The sequence below is a fragment of the Triturus cristatus genome, chromosome 4_2, assembly GCF_964204655.1.
Source record: "Triturus cristatus chromosome 4_2, aTriCri1.1, whole genome shotgun sequence".
Lineage (NCBI taxonomy): Eukaryota > Metazoa > Chordata > Amphibia > Caudata > Salamandridae > Triturus > Triturus cristatus.
Window position 1 is genome coordinate 336,631,201 of NC_140586.1, and position 19,049 is coordinate 336,650,249.

Below are 19,049 nucleotides of genomic sequence, written 5' to 3' on the forward strand. Positions count from 1 at the left end.
GCAGCTCGGGCTGGACTGTTCCCATGAGGCACAGGGTCAAGACTGATTTACATATAGCTGTGTCTGAACTGGGGTGGCGAAGTGAGCTAAAGAACTATGATGGATTCAACCCAGATCTGTGACTGGGGGTGAGTCTAAAAAGTTTCAGCGCTTCATCCATCATCTCCTTGTGTTCACTTACTAAGCAGTCCGGGACAATTTCGGCCTCTTCTTTGAATAGGTCTCGCGTTTAAAAGAGTTTGAACTATTGGCATCATACATGAAAATGCCTTTTATTTATGTGTTAATTATCAAAACTTATAAATAAAAGGCATTGTCATTTACAATACCAATAGTTTAAACTCTCGCAAATGCGAGACCTATTGCATTGCAAATGCTTGTTCTGCAAGCTGTCAACTTCCTGTCCATTCCCCACCATGCACTCAGCACACACTATTTATTTTGTAAATAATGTTTTGAAACACAATATCGCTTTCTCATGTGCAACATGATGCTTCATTCTCAAACTTCATTTTCATGCTGTGTTAGCATATTGAATTATTTCAAGGTCTCACCCAATGGGATTGCCATGGTTTCTCATAAAAACTTGTTTTTTTTGCTTATTGTTTTTGAAAGCCTAACATCTGGATGCCTGGTTTATCAAAGAGTTGCCTGTTTTATAAGGTTGTTTCTTTTGGTGCCAGTGAGATCTCTTAAATAGCACATTATCTTTTCTAAGATGTTATCTGACCAATTTTTGTGTTAGCCCTATGTACATCATAACCTGTACTCGACATAGCATTTTAAGCACTCCACACCATGACGTATGCATCGAGTAATGTGTCAAATTCATTAGTATTGGCTAAGATGGTACTCCTCTTAGGAATAATTCACCTATGGTCTGAGTGTGCACAATGCATTTTGGAGGGGGTATTGATTAGCACTTTAATGCCGGTATTAGGAGAGTCTATCAAGAAATCAAATTTGATGGGTATGCCATCGAATAATTCAATTATGGCATGAGTGTTGGCATATTAGTGTGCATGGTGCACCTAGTAGGTATTACAATAGTTCATGGCACACACTTTAATGCATAAGGTTTGCACAGTACAATAAGCACTTACTGCCTGAATGCTTATAAAGGCTTAAGTCCTTCGGGAGATAAAGCATTCAAATTGGTTCCCATGGTTTCTCAATATTTATTTTCACTGATTTTACTCTTGGGTTCAGCTCCTCCTGATTGAACCTAAATTCAAATTGTTTCAATTGTTTAGCCAGGCCTAGCTTAATTTGGTTGTATGTTACATAGTATTGTCTTTCAATGTGTTTTAATGGGCATGTAATGTATTTAATTATTTATGCAGGATAAATAAGTTTGATTTGATTTGAGAACTTGTCCTTTTATGTTATGGAACAACATTTTATTAAAAACATAGGTGTCTGATGAGCAACAGGGACACAAACTGCAGCATAGGAATCTGTGGGATAGTGCCGACAAATGAAATTTCAAACTGTAGTGTTCTTTCTTTGATATGATTGGATGGGGTTGTGAGACTGCTTCACATTCACACCAAATCTAGGATTCCTTTGTGTAATGTGCTGTGGGTCACGTCCTGAGGGTTGGGGATCTCACCCTCCCCTGATCTTGAGATGGTGACAGTCTGCCGGACTGACCTTTGATTTATAACTTATTTAATGGGGCTGAATTACACCTTATTCTGCGATTTTGCATTTTTATTCTGAGCTTCATACTTTAATATGACATATTAACTAACTGACTGGCTCCTTGTCATATATTTTGCGTCTGTAATGCCTTTAACTTTTAATGAACCTTCGTGGTTTTCAATATAATACTTGTCAATCTTTATTATGAAGCCTAATGTGCTTTACATTTATTTCTGAAACTTTATTTGTTTTTGAATTGCTTTGAATGACCAGATCCAGTGAGGAGCAGCAATCTCCCTAAGGGATTAACACCGCTTCCCAGATCACCAAAAGCCCTTTAACATCAGAGAAACAGAGCTAAATCACCGCTGGAGACACCGCGCCTGAGATACCTCCAGCGTGAACTGGAACCATGGCTCCTCTTCTCCTGAGATTCCCAGGCCAGGATGATGCCCACCAGATCAGGAGCATCTCCTGTCCATAGCAGAAGGGAGGCTCTGCAGAGGAGACCCCACAACACACCCCACACGAGAATGACATAGAACCGGAGACAGATCTGCCACCTGTGGCCACTTACGAAGGGTAAGGCTTTCAGACGACTCTGCATGGAAGACGCACGGCTCCAGCCACGGGCTCCTCCTTTGATAATCATCATTTTCAGGTGTGTGAGTTCAATTGGTTCAAACGAAAGAACTCTCTGGGTGCAGTAGGTTGATACGAAATTAGAGCACTGCATTCTCAGTGACATGGAGCCATCTAGCCACCTTACTGATGCAGACCACTACTGAGTCAACATTACCCCATATTCCACCTTGCACTGGTCCCTTCTCCCGCTGGAGTCCTGAAACTTTCTCCACTCAGATGCACCCCCAGACCCCAGTGCAGGTGGTACTGATCAGTGAAAGAACCAAGTGCTCTAACCATTCCCTGTAACATCAGCGGCAGCGGCTGGGGTTCCCCCCAAATCCTGCACTGACAGACCAGAGGTATCATGTGCCATTAGTGATACCTCGTCGGGCCGTCAGCTTGGGTCATCAATGACACCTCAAGGGGGCCATCAGCTTGTGTCACAAATGGCAGACCTCAAGGGTCATCAGAAATGTCACTAGTGCCAGACCACTGGGGTCATCAGCTAGTGTAACTAATGATAGATCTCCAGGGTCCTAAGATGTGTCACTAGTGCCAAACCTTTGCGGTCCTCAGCTAGTGGCACCAATGGCAGACCTCTCGGGTCATTACCTTGAGTCATTAGAGGCACTTCACTGGAATCATAAGCTGTGCCATCGGTGACAGTCATCTGGGGTGACTCAATTGGGACTTTAGTGCCACCTCACTAGGATCAACAGCTTTTACCATTATTAACAGACCTCTGGGGCTCCCTCCATCCTTGTGTCAACATATAGCTGGAGTGCAGGTCCGATTGCACCTTTAAATTGCCTCGGACACAGGCCTCAGAACCAGACCATCCTCTCGCTACAAGTGACTCACCTGTGGGGTTGCAGTTGCAGGGCAGGCAGACATCTCCATTGCCCCTTCGTAAGCGGTGATAGCCTTCCTTGCACTTTTCGCAGTGAAGTCCGTCTGTGTTGTCCAGACAGTTGAGGCAGCGGAATCCCAGTCCAGTCCGTCTCCAGAGATCACGGTCGAAGATGCACTGAGTGGACTTCCCGTTACAGTCACACACTATAGTAGAAGAGAAGGAGAAAGAAGACAGCTGGTCAGTGGAAACCTAGAACACCAACACTAGGAACCTCAGGCAGCAGAGACTCGCATAAGAAGACCTCAAAAGTAACAAATAAGTACAGGCAGCAAAGGAATCAAAACCAATTCTAAAATACCAAGCAACAGCGGTTTTCTACACCCCACTCCGTTGCCAATAAAGATGCTCCACAGCAGTAGCAGACCTGCTAACTCACACGGTGCCACCGTGTGTCACACGATATGGGCTCCCTTGACACGGTCACCCAGTGAGGCTCTGACATTGTACACAGTAGCAGGATAAACAAGCTAGAAACCACTGCAGAGTGGATTTCCAGCTCACTTTTGGGGGGGGGGGGGGGGGGGGGGGGTGGTACGGGGCTTTCAAAAGCCAACGTCCATTTTGGGGTGTGCAAATACCCCAGGACATTGGCACCAGCCTCAGCAGGCTTGTTTTTAGGAGGTGGGTGTTTGGTGGGGGAGGGCACAGAAGTGCCTCCTAGGTAGTTCTGGGCACATTTCCCCACCCCTCCAATGCCATGCCCCCTCCTCACACAATTAACTTTTCTTAAGGTTGCATGGCTGCAGTAGTCAATGTCACACTGGTGCCGTAAAAAAAAACCATGAACAGAAAAAAAACAATACATAAATATCTCATAAAAATAATGTGACCTAATTAATGAGAGAAAACTGGAAGACTGTTGGAGCTGACAACACAAAAACACAAGCATTGGCATAGCCAATAGGTCTCGCCTTTTGGACCTTATATGTGTAGCTATGAGGACATTATCCTTGGTGCTGTGGCGCCAGGGATTGAAGAGCTATACAATTACAAACAGGGGTGGAGGGAGAGGGTAGAGAAGAAACAGAAGGGAGCAGAAGGGTGAAAGGGAAAAGAAGCAACATAAATAGGGGAGATGGCCTGAAAACACAAGTACTCCTATGGTGTGCTTGAACACAATAAAAAAAAAAAGCTCCAAAAACAGGAGTAGTGGAAGGAGATAAGTACATGGGCCATGCTCTACGCAAGGTCCAAACGCAAGAAAAGGACATGATGCTCGCATGTCATGACGAATGGAAATAAAGAAAATGAGAGCGACACTGAAGCCTACTAATGGTAAGCCCACTGTTTGAAAACAACATTTCCTGAAGAGACAGCACATGTGCTGTTTAGCTGAGACCTAAAAAGCTAGCAAGAGCAATGTCATAGGACAACGGCAGTGATTTAAACTTAAACATGTCTGTCTCATGTCTTGTGCCACTCTTTCACACTGCTGCAGGACCCAGTGCATTAAACATTCATAGATGAAATAAACTGTGATAGGCAAGTACCAATTTCAAATCCCGCAAACCTGACTAATCCTTCAGAAGCCAGTAAACTTAAAACAATTCATAGCGTTTAGAAAAGGCTGAATTGTGGTATGAAATGCTTAATTAAAAAAGTCAATGTTTCCATTGCAGTCTTGTACGTATAGTTTTTTCCCTTAAAAACATAAACCGGCTTTAGATAATACAGTATTACACCACTTGTCTGATGACAACTATGTTGCACATGCCGTATCAAGCTTCACAGAGGAACCCTGCAAACAGAAATCTCATGCATTTAGAAAAGTCTAGACAGTGCAGAGAAGATGAGTCAGCAGTCCAAATGTAGTGGTGGTTGACTTTACTTAAAGGCGAGAGTCAAAATCATTTGACTTTCCACTATTCCAGCAGGCAGCGCGGCACACAGGTGGCTTTCAAGACAAACCCAGGGAGGAAGAGGCGAATAAACATCTGTGTACTGCATTATCATCAGGGATGGATACTGGGGAAGCACACAAGTTGATATGCAAGTTAACAAATAGATAAGGACCTGTTTGAGTTTAAGTAAGCCTGCCTTGGTAAAATCTACTCACCAGCAGCAATTCAGTGCACATGGTTCACCAGGATCATCCGGCTACTGACATCAATGGAACATCTCTGGGGCCTCATAGCCAATTAAAAAGTGGGTAAAATGTTTAAGCCTATGTCCCATGACGTGAGCTACTGCGACCAATCCAAACATACTATAGTTTCTCCGCCACAAATATAATAAAGCTTCACCTGATTGGTTGTTTGCACATCCAAGTTCTGCACTGTTAGTTGTACAGGGCTAGAAGACGTTTTTGGGGAAAAGACTTGCATTGACGTGTCATAATGTGCAACTGATGTTGGTTTCATATAGAAAAACAAGTGAGCAATAGTGTTTCACGTTCCGCGGCATAAGACTGTGCATGTGTTTATCAGGGGTAAGGTGGGGCAGCGCAAGGCCGGAGCGGCGAGTAAACGAGAGCCGATTGAGCCTGCAGGAGTTAAGAAGGCTGCGACTGCATCGTGCTCAAGGGGCCTGTGAAAGTAGAGGGTATGGCTTTGAGCCTGTACAGCCAACACTAAGACAACTGTGGCTTTGCATGCATTAGGGTACATGCAGATAAGGGAGCGAGTTAAAACATGAGCACTCGTGAAAAGAGCTGTTGATTAAAGAACAAATTAGCCCCGAAATAATTTCTTAAATAGGACAAGTGTGAGGCTACAAGTAATGGGGCGATGCTCCATAGGAAGGACAAACCCACGGAAGAAGGGACAAATAGGAAAGATTAGCCACTTGGAAGTAAGGATTTTAAAGGACACCCATTGAGACAAATGGAAAGCAATGGGCAGGCTGTAAGCCCACAAAGTATACACAACATGTTTTGAAGAGACAGCACAAGTGCTGCCTAGGCTCGACCTTACGAGGATCCAAAATGAAGCTTGACATGTCTGAATGGAAGGACAAGATTTTATTACATGTCAGAAATCCTTTTTAGCCAAAAGAGCCCCAAGAGGCGCTAAGCCTTTTCCATCTATTCACGCATGATCTGTGAAAACATCCCCGTATCCCTCAGGTCCGCCTCAACACTGACCAAATTAGGAAAGAGTTGAAAATGCAAATTTTAAAGAACAATATATCAAAATGTAGTAATATTACACAAGCCACCTTCCTCTCCTATCACTAGTTGACTTAATGCCTGGCTTTGACCATATTCAGTGTTCCGTTGCCTTTTAGCTAATTTATATACTACAGAAATACAATATACATATATACAAGTGGCTGAATAAAGCAGTCTGGGTATAAAAAGTCAAATTCTGATAACTCAACTGATAAGCTGTAAAACTAGTGAACAATAACTATCATCAGAGTCGGCTCAGCTTCCGCCTTCGACAAACATCCCTAAAAGGTCACAATAGAAAGGTAGAACAGCAAAAGAAGTGCCCTGAAGGTAGTGCTGCTGAGCGCAGGTAAAGCCAACATGTTTTGCAGCACCTCACCTCTAGAGTAGTTGGGCTAGCGAAAAATAAAAGGGAGCAGAATGTCTTAATCAAAGTGAAAAGGGCTTAAACATGAGATGGACTCAGAAAAACGCTCCCTAGTCTGTGTGGATGAAAGCAAAATCTCCCAACAGACTCAGGCCAGGGAGTCATCATGGGTGAATCAATAGAGCATTCTACATTTCCTTCTAATAGAGTAAAGCTGTGATTGAGAGCTGTTCTGTTTATAATTTTATCTATAGACAAACATGTGTGTGTGTGCGTGTGTGTGTGTGTGTGCGTGTGTGCGTGTGTGCGTGTGTATGTATGTATCTAACAGTGACTTAGGATTCTTTTCAGCAGACTGAAACCTTATAGAGATTTTCTCAAAATGTTTTTTTCTGTTACTAATCCTGGAGTAACTGACGCCCATCTTTCTTGCACAAACCACTTCCCAGAAAGAGTTTGTGGTCCATCTAAAATCTCTTCTTATTTCCTGTAAATCTGTTGAGTGGCTTTTAAAATATTTTCAAAAGATTTTTTAGTGACCTGTTAACAGGTGGATTAGTGAACTCTTTTACAAAACAAAATTTGAAAGTAAGCATGAATGTGAGTAAATGGAGGGTTTTTCCTCAATCTGCCTTTCTGCAGTTCGTAAACTGGCTGTCGGTGGGCCGTAAGTGAGCTCTTGTGGTTCAAGAACCTTGTTACAAACAATAGTAAAAAGAACAATAGGCTCATATTGGGCCAAGGTTGGCACATCTCAACCCCAGGGGAGCAGGTCACACCCTACAGGGATTCTTGAACAAATTGAACAAATAGGCAATTAAAAAAAAAATTCTTCAATACTGAGCACATGGCATGGCCAAAAGCCACACCCTGGAACCAAAGCCTACTAGGCTACTTTCTCTGAGCAGGGGGATTGGATGCAGACTGTGTCTGAGGCGCCATGCATGGCCGTAATTTCTGCTACATGGTTCTGGAAAGTGTGCACCGCTGCCTCTGTTCCACATGTGGAAAATCTCTGAAAGTCCCTGTAGGTTATTGATTTCGCGCCTCAATGAAAATAGCAATCACACATGTTCACCGAGGACCTCGCTTGAAAAGGCTTGAGACTCCAGAGAGTGGCTGTGAACTCAGGAGAGTCACCTAAGTGCTCTACTCCTTCTGAGAATGAATACTGTCCTCTCACCAAGCTGAGAAGAGCGGGTTGTGGTGGCAGCATCCAACCCTAGAAGAAAGCACAGGCCCTTCTGTCTTCGTCCTTCAAGGGGAGCGATGCCTACTGGCCTACCTAGTCCTTCTCAATGGGTGGCACCAATGCAGGAGAGGTCAACCACATCTGTCTGGGCAGAGCCACAGCCCCAGAGGTGTCAAGAATGTCTGCATAATGACAAGCAGTTTTCTAAACAGGTGTATTTATTGCTGAACTAGAAGTAAAGCTTTTGGTGGCTTGATGACTGCTGCCTGCGTTCACCATCAGACCCAGGCCTTGGGATTCCAGTGTGCAGGCAGTGGATTTATGAGTGGTACCTCAAGGTGGACTCCCATACCTTTGGTACCTCCCTCTCATAAAGAACATGGGTGAGCAGCCGGGTGGGTCCTTGTTGCTGGGTAGAGTGAGGGACACGAGGCCCGAGTGCCATAAAAAGGTGTACCCGAGGGTGCTTATGCGAGCAGTGCAGCCTTCGGTCGGCACATTAAAAAGGAAACTCTGGGGCCAGGCAGCAGTTCTGTGAGCACCAAACCATGACTGTATCATTGAACATAAGCAGTCCAAGAGTGGGTCTCCCTGTCTCCTGGTTGAAACCACGCTCCAGAGAAATGGGGGCTGAGCTTCTTGGCTGCATTCTGAAGGCAGGGGTGTAGTATTGAGAAAAACCTGCTTTGGTCAAGGTCAATGGGCTGTAATTTGCTGATAATGAAAACCCTGAGTATAACCCGTGGGAAGAGAGCGGTTTATTGGGCGGCGCCTGTATCCCAGTGTTTGGTTGTTCCTCAATGCTCTTTATATTGTCATGTGTAGCATTTATTTGAGTGCAAAATAAAGTAATTTTTCTAATTAAAGACTAAGCACTGGCTAGACACTGGTTTATTATTACTTTGCTAAGCTGAGTTCTGAGCCTCTAGCCCAGACAACCTCCCTGAGTTGGTGGTGACTGCCCTGCTTTGCTACCATGAGGGTCAAGTAGCCGAGGGGGTGGACTTGGTGCACAATTTTGGGTTCAATAGTGAGGTGGCACCAGAACATCAGGGATTAAAGGCCCCACTTGTCACAGTTTGAGTCCAGTAACCTTTGACTGTCTTGTGCCCCCAATGAATTCCCACCGGTCACTTACGGCATCGAGAATCTGGTAGGCAAGCCCTTTGGCCATGTGCAGTGACCACCGTAGGGTGACTGGATGCTATGGTAGATGGATGCCGAGTCCAGAATAGATGATTGTGCCCAGTGGTTCTGGGGCAGAGGGAGTGGTTAAGGACAAGGCAAGAGGCCATGTACAAAATTAAGAGGCCACTGGGCTGAACTAAAGGCCTTGCTTGGTTGTGTCAGAGAACGTCTCAGGGTTATTTGGAGTTTGATGAAGCAAAAGATCTGCTGTCCATAAGCAGTGCTCCCACCCCACGCCCCCCTCCCCCGTTCTACTTAGAGTTAGAAGTGCTGAGTTTATATCACCAGAGCTTAAACTAGCTCTGACAGGGCCTTAACCAGGCAGTCCATCTGCCACTGGGCCCCAAGGTCATAGTGCCATTTGTCCTGCCCTACTTAAGGCAGGTAATGAAAAGGCAAAAGGCCCCCTCATGCAAGGAGAATCTCCCGCGCATTAGGGCAATTGATTTTCTGTTTTTTAGAAACTAGCTACCGCTTTGGGAGCCAGCTTTCAGAAAACACGATACTTTGCCAAGGACGTACATCAAAGACGATGGGTGCTCAGCAATGGATCAATGCCTTGAGTGGAGCCACCACTGCAATGGCTTCACTGAGGCACAGAGCCCCCTGTCGGCTTGGTGGGCATCTCTAAATATAGTAAGCAGTCCCCCCAGGGGAGCAGAGACAACAGCCTCCATTGATTTGACCGGCTGACCGCCAGGCTCCTAAGGAACCCCTGAATCCATACCCAAGAGGTATTTCATGTAGAGAAACTGGGTTCAGCTACACCTCGAGTAGTAAGCACTGGGTTTGGGGTAATGGGCATAAGAAGTGGCCAAAGGACACCCTATTTTTCCTGTTCTTGATAGCCATGACCACAGGTTGTTCCCAGTGGACAATGGGGGCAGGGATACTTTCGCAAATGCTTAAAAACCTGGCTGTTCAATAAATAAATCTCTGCTCTCCCTCTGTTCCTCTCAGGCTGGCACCGGGAAACCGTTGCTGGGTAGCTGTACGCCTTACAAAATTAACTAACATAACATAACATACTAAAGGCAAGGTTCTGCCAAAGGCCAAGGCCCATGCCTGTGGGCCACTGGGCAAAGCCATAAGCTGTGTAGTGAGGCAAGGGATGCAGGCAAATTACATTCTCCTCTTATGGATAATTGTGTAACGGTAAGACCGTCTAAAGCATGTATCGGGACTGTATATTTGACAGCTCAGATGAAGACAATATCACAGATGAAATCATCAGTTACATCATAGGTGGCATCACATATGACTTACCATTGGCATTATCTATGACACTGAAGAAGATGCAAATGGCTGCACTCTTTGAAACATTTGCTATTGGGAAACGTAGCACTTGCCTTTAAATATTCTCAGCCTGGACGTCTAGATGTTGTTAGTGGTACTGAAGCCTTGGAACTGCATTTCATGTCTGTGAAAACATCCATGAATCACAGGTGCACCTGTCACAGCCTTGCTCTTCTGTACATTTAGTATCTTCTAGGGCAGTGGTTCTTAACCTTTTCACATCTGTGAACCCACACTTAATCATTACTGGAACCTGGGGACCCTCACTGTATCACCACTGGAATCCAGGGACCCCTGCTAAGTCATTACTGGAAGCCGGGGATCCCAGCCTAAGCATCTTCGATGATTTGAGCCCATTATCCATTCTATAGTCGATGTGATGCGCATGCACGGCTCCAACAAATCGATCTGAAGATGCTATTTAGTCTCCAAGATCAACTTCCTTCGCATTTACAGACTATTCAAACATTTCCAATTGTACATGTTGCTTCTGTATTCATATATACTTTAACATTATGATTACAAAAACAAAACTGACCCCTGTCCCTGAAACTGGCCAGTAAATTCGCAACTTGAACCCCTCTCCCAACTGCTCATGATCACACAATGACAACTTAAATGATATTATTGATAACATCTTTGATGACATCTCATAGCACATCACATATGACATCACCAATGACATCATCAGAATTCTCCTTCAGGCTGCCCACCACAACAGCAGTTCCGGGTCTGCACCCGTGCTGTGACCTTCCTCCCAGCTGTGCTCTTAGCTCTTCAGACACGCTGCCTCCCGAGCTGTGTCCTACGCGGTGGCCGGTGGTGCGACCAGGCAGCACTGCCGCACCCTGATGATTTGCCGCAAAGTAGCCCAGCACCTTCTAGAAGTTAACTCTCAGCAGGATGCAACGTCTCCGTGGCACCTAAATCAGTGTGTCTGCTACAAGTAGCTTACCCAGCCGAGCGAGCCCCAAGACTAGGGGAGCAGGGCGCGCGCTGCCAGCTGCCACTGCAGTTTAACTCTGTTTTAGGCAGCGCTAACGGCTTGAGTGACAGCTGAAGCGCTATCCCTATAATGTGTGACAAAGCACTTCAGTGCGGCGATGCGGAGCACCACACTGAAATGCATTAGTCTAACGCCTGAAACGTGGCACTAGGCAGGAATGCCAGTGTTTCGGGACCCTTTTGTACGAGCCTCCTACCTGCAGCGCCCTGTCTGTGACACTGTGCTTGTTACAAGTTCTAGCAGCACCCTGGCAGTTCTACGTGCCCCCCGGTTCTACCAGTGAGGCCCTCTCGTGGCTGGAGACCCCGTGCGGTGTCATCTTCCTCCCAGCAGTGCCACACACCCACAGCAGTCTGTTACTGAGTCAGCATCCCTGGGCTGAGGCCCTTCTCAGCAGCCACCCTCTCTCCGTGTCCTCAGCAGGTCGGTGTGATCCGCAGCCTCCGACCAAACCCACAGGTTCGAACACGACCATGAAATTCCTCATCCCATCACTTTATATGAACTCATTGACTGAGGCCCGCCCCTCCCTGCGTCAGCGTCTGTCAACTACAAAACATTAGGAGAGGTACATTTTACTAAATTATAGCGCAACGCAGCACAGCAACTGCGCTGTGCAAGGGGGAGAAAACAACCAAGCTATATGTATTAAGAAGCATTGGCAAAGTCAATAGGTCTGGTGGAAGCAGTCTTTCTTACAAATAGACAGGGATGATAAGGTATGTAAATACAGAGGGTTGCAAAGATGGATGCTTTGAAACCAAACTAAATAGGTTTAAAAGTATAACCGTAGTCCTCAATTAAAGCAGATGCTAGCATGAAATGCGGGAGGGCGGTGATAAATGTACTTTATTGCACACATACTAAAAAGGGGACAACTTCGTAAAGAACAGTTTGAAATGGGCACAATCTGGCAAAGGAGTAGCCAGAAAAACACTTTACCATCCCGATTTAAACCGTGCCTCAACTACAACAGGACACAGCAGTCATTCGGAAGATTGGTCAGGGAATTCTGAAACTCTTACATTTCCATCCTTTTCTCTAATCCTTCTTTCAATATTTCGTCCTTCTTTCTCCGATTCTTCTTTCTGTTTTCGTTGTTCTTTCACCCCATCCTTCTTGTTTTCCTACCTTCTTTCTACTGTATCTGTACATACATCTCTCCTTCTCTCCATCTTTCTCTTTATCCTTACTTCCTTATCTCCATCCTTTTGTCTTCGTCTTTTCTTTCTTTTTCATCCGTCATCCATCCTTCCTTCTCACATCTATCCAGCCTTCATTCGATGATTTTTTCTCTATCTATTCATCCTTCTCCCCATCCAGCCATCATCTTTCCTTCTCCCCGTGCTTCACTTCATCTTGCTCCCCTCCTATCTCGATATCCGTTCATCCATCCTCTCTCCGTCCTTCCCTCCATTCATTCTCTCCGTCCATCACGCCATCCGTCCCTGCATTCATCCATACATTCTCTCTCCATTCTTCTCTGTCCCTCCTGGCCATCCGTCGGTCAGTTACACTCTAAGAGGACGTATTTATGAACTTCTTGGAGACTAGAGTCTCCTATCAAACTCATAGGAGCCGCCAGTACCGTAAATGTTTCATGTTATACAGAACTGCCCAGTAAAACGCATCCCTGCTCAAGCTGCTATACTTGGATGTTAATGACACCCCTGCAGTCTGGTGTGCTGTGAAATAGCAGCAGTCAGACAAAGGCTACTCTAAAAGGAATTTACAACAGCATGAGGAGCGGACCCGAACTGATAGCTAGGATGTGCTGTGTGCTCTCATTTTAAACAACATAAAGAACTGGTTGAAAGAACCCTGCTGTCACAGCAGGATGCAAACAGAGCAAAAAGGTGACACGAACGTAATAATAAATTGAAAACAAACAGTGGCACTGAAGGGACCTACATTGTGTCTCAATGTGCTCCTTGTGTAAGAGAAAAATGCTGTCAGTCACAGGCCAGTTAGCCAATAGCTGAAGTGGGCTGACCCACTGCCCCATGCAGTACGCTGTAGTGGGTGTAAGAAATTATGAAGGATTTAACAACAGACAGGATGAAGAGAGCTGGCTAAAAGCTTCTATAAGTAAGTATACTATACATACAATTTTAGTAAGATCAAAAGGTCAAGGCTAATGGCAGACCTAAGAATGGCCTGTTGCTGCTCACTAGGTCTGCGCTGGTGCACAAACAAGCTGGTCAGCACCACACACAACCTTTGCACCATAGTGCAGAGGTCTGTGGAAGCTGTATGGCATAGGATTTGTATACGAATCACACTCTTCTAGGACACAATTCAATGTCTAGGCACATTCAACACATTCCACACTTTGCCTGTGTGCTCTTCCGTGCAATGAGGATAAGGGTGGTTCAGTTGCTCTGATCCTACTTGATTGGAGTGCAGTTTTTGCTTCAAAGACTAAAAGCTATAGGTATTCATGGCTGGGCCAGGCTTAGCTCATTCTTACAGGACCACTCCTTTCAGGTCTTTACCAGATCCCACAAGTCCAATCCTTCTCCCTTGACTTCTTAGGTACCACAGGGTTCGGCCCTCAGTCCAACACTATTCAATATTTATGTTTGACCACTGGCGCACAAAGTGGAAAGCTGTGGCCTGTCGCTTTTTTTCTCAGCAGACAACACTCAGATAACTGTCTCTCTGACATCTAAGGAGAATCGCAGCTCGGACACACTGAATATCTATCTGTCTCTCGAAAGTGGCCGCATGGATGAACCACTCCCTTAAATTGAATAGGGGTAAGACTGAAGTCTCATTGGTAGGCAATCAACTCCATCTGTGGGGCTCACATATTTGGCCCTATGGTCCTGGTACTCCCCCTACTACAGTTTCCATAGTTAAGAACCCAGGATTATGGCTTGATGAAAAGCTTTTAATGAACTACCAAATCACAAAGGTAGTTTCCACCTGCTTCGGTGTTCTGAGATGTTTAAACAAAATCCTTTGGCTGTTGCCCGCTGCTGCCCAAAACACAGTAATTCAAGCACTGATTATCTCTGGATTGAACTATGTTAATGTCCTCTACTTAGGAGCCCCTAAGAGTTCTCTTTGACAGCTTCAAGTAGTTCAAAATGCGGCTGCAAGATTATCATTTCACTTGCCTAAATATTTGTCTGCCGCCAACCTCCTCTGAGATCTTCACTGGCTTCCAGTTGAAAAGCGTATCCATTTTATAGCTATGTGTTACATCCATAAGACTTAGTCAAACACAGGGGCTCTTTATCTTAGATCCCTGGTGGCACCCTACCACCCGAGTTGACCTCTTCGATCATCCAATAACAACCTGTTCATAGTTGCCAGAGTGAGGAGAACCCGCCAAGATGTTAGGTCTTTCTCCTATTTAGATAAAAAAAATAGGATACCTTACCGGTTGCTTTGACATCGCGCCAGTCTTTTACAGTTTTCTGAAAGTTGTTTAAGACATGGCTTTTTTTAATCTTGCATCTATGCTAGGCTCTCTGGTCTGGAGAGGCATATAAAGTGCACCCTCCTTACAAAGCACGACTATCGTTAGCTCACAGGACTGTCTGGGCAGTGCAGGCCTTTTTTCACACCCCTAGTTGAGAGCTATTCAACTAGTATCTTTAAGGTTTGACACAAAACACATAACCCCTCCCACTGCCTATGAGGAGAATGGAATGGTAAGAGGAAACATTTGAGCTTCCAGGGGTCTGTGCTAAAGTGGACAGGGTCACCAAGAGGTGTTTTTTACAGGCCTTCACCCTGAAATAGGCAAGCATTTACAAAACTAATAGATCTTGGCCATTGGCTTTCCCAATGCATTTTGCTGTTCAGCATTGGCAAAATAGTTATTGTCCATGTGGAATAACATTAGAAAAACACCCCTTGGTGCACGGGTTTAAACATGGCCATAAAACATTACATGTGTGCACACGTGTTATGAACCAGCGGTGGCCATTTTTTTCTTTGAAATTTACTACCATCTCAAAATAGTAAGTTAAAAAACAATAAAAAGCATGCAAAAGTGCATAATTTAGAAAGGATTGGGCTGGAAACAAATTACAGCTACTTGACCTTCTATACAAGAGAAGCAACAGAGGAGCATGGGTGGGAAAGTGGTGTTTAAAAAAAACAGCAAAATGTGACAGAGGGGTGTTGGGGGTAAGTCAAGGACTAGCTTGGAGAGAGCAGCCAGCTACACGGATAGAGCTGGGATGTGGTCTTTGGGGGGGAAGGGAAGCAACACACAGATAAGAGAGAGCAAGAAAACATGCACTCCCTGTCAGTGCTGAAAAAAAAAATTAAAAGTAGTTCACTGATATGGAGTCATGGAAGGATACAAGTCATTCAGTCACCGGGATGGTAAGTAGATCATGTTTAAGGGGAAAGACAAACACAGGAGGAAGGAAAGCCATCAATAAGAAGCAAGTAAAAGGGGATTGGCAAGAAAGTCAACAAATGATAAGCTAAGACCTTACCTAAAGCCCACTTTAAGTATTGGTATTCTACACAGTTGCTCGTCAACAACCAGAAGCTGACCCTAGGCGAGACCTTGAAAGAGAATATAGGTTGCTCTAGCCAGCAACTGGACTTTAGGACCTGATGGTACTGGACAGCACCGCGAAAGAAAACAAGCACTTGCTAAGCCAATAGGTCTCGCCTATGAGAGTTATTGGCTTTTGCAATGTTTTGTAGCTGTGTTGCTGCGAGTGAAGAAGCATTCCTAACTAAGGAGGAAATTATTGAACTTACCTGCTATAAGCAATTGTGATTAACATCACTCCGCGACCAATGGTTTTGATCATGGTGTTTGCAGCAGTATTTACACTGAACTGAAGTAATATTACGGATCTTTTCCCCAGCTGTTGAGTGTCCATCACTCTCTCTCTCAATTTGGAGCCTTCGGAGCCCCTATCGCCTGTGACGACCTCGTGCGCCTATTAGGCTTGTTCATTTTTTCCTTACACGGTGCCCCTGCCCTTTTCACTTTCACCTTTGTCCTGAGGAAGACCCCGCCAGTAAGGATTGAAAAACCTACTTAGCTTTAGGGGTCGAAACGTCGACATACTACTGCTGCCAGTATTGCCAACAGTGCATGTTTCAATGTGACTTTTGTACATGGTTATGCAATTGATTGTCATTTACCTCTCTTTGATTGTGCTTGAGAATATGTGGCATTGAATAATATGCCTCTACGATTGGATTGTTTTACTAAATAGATTAATTTGTCACTTATTTCACTACCTCACTCAAATCACCCCGCATACCCTTGCACTTAGTTGGACACATCAACTAGGCTTTTATGATGTTTTTGTAAAAATTGTTCTTAAAAAATTGCATTATGTGTAGAGTGTGATTAAATAACACTCCAACACTTATTCAATTTCGCTTGATTTTGTATATATTTATTTTTTCCATTTGCTTATACACCTCGTTTGATGTATTATAACTGGGACCACTACTGTCTATAGTGTTGTACAGCAACACAGATACTTAGCAAGGTGCTAAAAAGCTTTCTTTTTAAATTATGTTTAGCCAAACTTCAAAGCATCTACGCTGCTGTACAACTTGGCTACAAAACATTGCAAAAGTCAATATCTCTCATAAGCAAGACCTATTGGCTTTACCAGTGATTGTTTGATTTGCAATGATTGTTAACAGCTTTGCTTGGGGAGACAGGGGGAAGGGGAGGGAAAAATCACACACTGCAGTGGAGAGCTGCGCTCCAGGTAGGCCAGGGAATGACACAGGTTCCCTGAGAGGGAAAAACAGAAGCACAATATGGATTGCTTTGCTCTTATAACTATCCTTTGTGTCAATCATCCCTGTACAATAGAAAATTGTGATCCATACTGAGATGCCAATAGGGTGGAACATGCGGCGTTCTAGCCAGAGCTGCCGACTTTGCAACTGGATAACCAGGTTCAAATCTCGGCGTCAGTTTAACATTATTCAATCACATTGCAAGCAGTGGACGGCCATTAATCAAGGGGAATCAATTTGTACCCTGTACGTGCTCCAGGAAGGAAATGAAAGTGATGGCTTAGACAGAACTGTCCAATAAAGAGGCACCAAAAAGAGTGACAATGAGTCCCATGAATGGTCAGCAATGGGTGGGCTGCATGCGCTGTCACAGGCTCGACAGAGGAAAAAAGATGGGATGACACGGCTGGTATAGCTGGCCGCGTGATTCTGTGATTTTTTTTATTTTTATTGACTTATGATAGCGGTACCTCTTAGATCACTAAATATAAAAATTAAATGCTATGGGTTTGACAGCACTTTTTACTCAGCATAACACTAGGCAGCAAATGGCAGCTTTCGGGCCCTCCAAAAAAATTAAAGAATGTAAATGGCCGTGAGGTTGGAGTAGCAACGGAGGTGTTGGATGGGTCGGAGAGGAAGGATAGGGAAGTAGGCGGGGTGCAAGAGACCAATGGAGACCAACAAAGCATTTGCTAAGGTCTGGCAGCAAATGGGATCTGCTGGGCCCTCGGAAAAAATAAAATTTGATTAATGATTTGCAAGAATCGCAAAGGGTAGGGGAGTAACCAAGTAGCAAGGAAATGGTGGGTAAAGGGGAAGCAACTACAGGTATTTGAGGAAGGAGGTAAACAGCACAAAAGAGAGAGCAAGAAAGCACATGAACTCATATGGAGTGCTTAACAAAAAAGAAAAAAAGTAGTTACCAATATGTGAGCAGTGGAAGGACAGAAGTCTGTGAATCACAAGCATGTTGAAGGGCTAATGATCCATGTGAAGGACAAACAAAAGAATAGGAAGGCAAGCAAATAAAGACACAGTAAAGCCAACCAATGGTGAGCAATGGGCATGCCCAAAGTCGGCTGTAAGTTTTTGGTATGGGCCACAATAGGCTTTTGCCCGCAGACAGCTAGAAGCTGTCTGGTAGGCAAGAACTAAAATGTTTTCATCTACAAAAGAGCAGCAATTGCTGTTGAGGGATACTTAGCTGAGCAAAGTGAAACTTCAAGAGCATCCTTGGTAAGTGGCATCATAAAACAATTTACAGCCCTGTAAAACAGTCTAACCACAGAAGGAGGAAGTGTTATCAACGCACAATTAACCATTTCAACGCAGAACTGGGTTTATGATTGACTCACACCTTGAATTGAGGGCTGCCAAAAAGCTGATTGAAGGGCAGACTGAAAGACTCAGTCGTGTCTTCCAAATCCCCAAAGCTCTGGTATGAGGTCTGAGGTCTACCTCTTCATCTCTATGGGCATTTGGCCTTAAGCCTGCATCTGCAGCAGTAGAGCAGGCATACAGCACTTATCCCCCATGTCCCTCCAGCACATGCAGGCTCTGCTCTTGTGTAATCTGCAGCCAACTATGGGAGCTCCTGGTATTTATTATTTATCCAGAACTTAACACCCAATTGTTCCTTTTTTATATAGGTCACCCATAAGGCAGGCCTAACGAACTCTAACGCAGGGTGCTGTATATCAAAAAGAAGGACCTGTCCAGTTGAACAGTCCTCCTTCTATGAACATGAAAAATTAGCCAATCAGTCACGACCCCTATGTTGGTTCCATGGATAACAATTAGACCTACAATAGATGATCTTGCTGATCCATGAAACACATTGGAATGGGGTTTGGTGCGGGCCCCGATCTTAAGGCCAGGTAAGAAGGTTGAAAAAGGATTTCTATTAAGGAGGCTGATGAGGAGGCACATTGGTCCATCCAGATTTATTCAGAGGCAGGA

The 19,049-nt window shown here is 44.7% G+C and overlaps 1 protein-coding gene across 1 annotated transcript in view; it reads right to left on the reverse strand.

Annotated features, from left to right (window-relative positions):
* Positions 1-19,049, reverse strand: part of LAMC2 (laminin subunit gamma 2) — a 95,594-nt gene that overhangs the window by 61,738 nt on the left and 14,807 nt on the right. Inside the window, exon 2 of the mRNA XM_085601730.1 lies at positions 3,133-3,327. Coding sequence (XP_085457856.1) covers positions 3,133-3,327 — 195 coding nt within the window. The remainder of the gene's footprint in view (positions 1-3,132; positions 3,328-19,049) is intronic.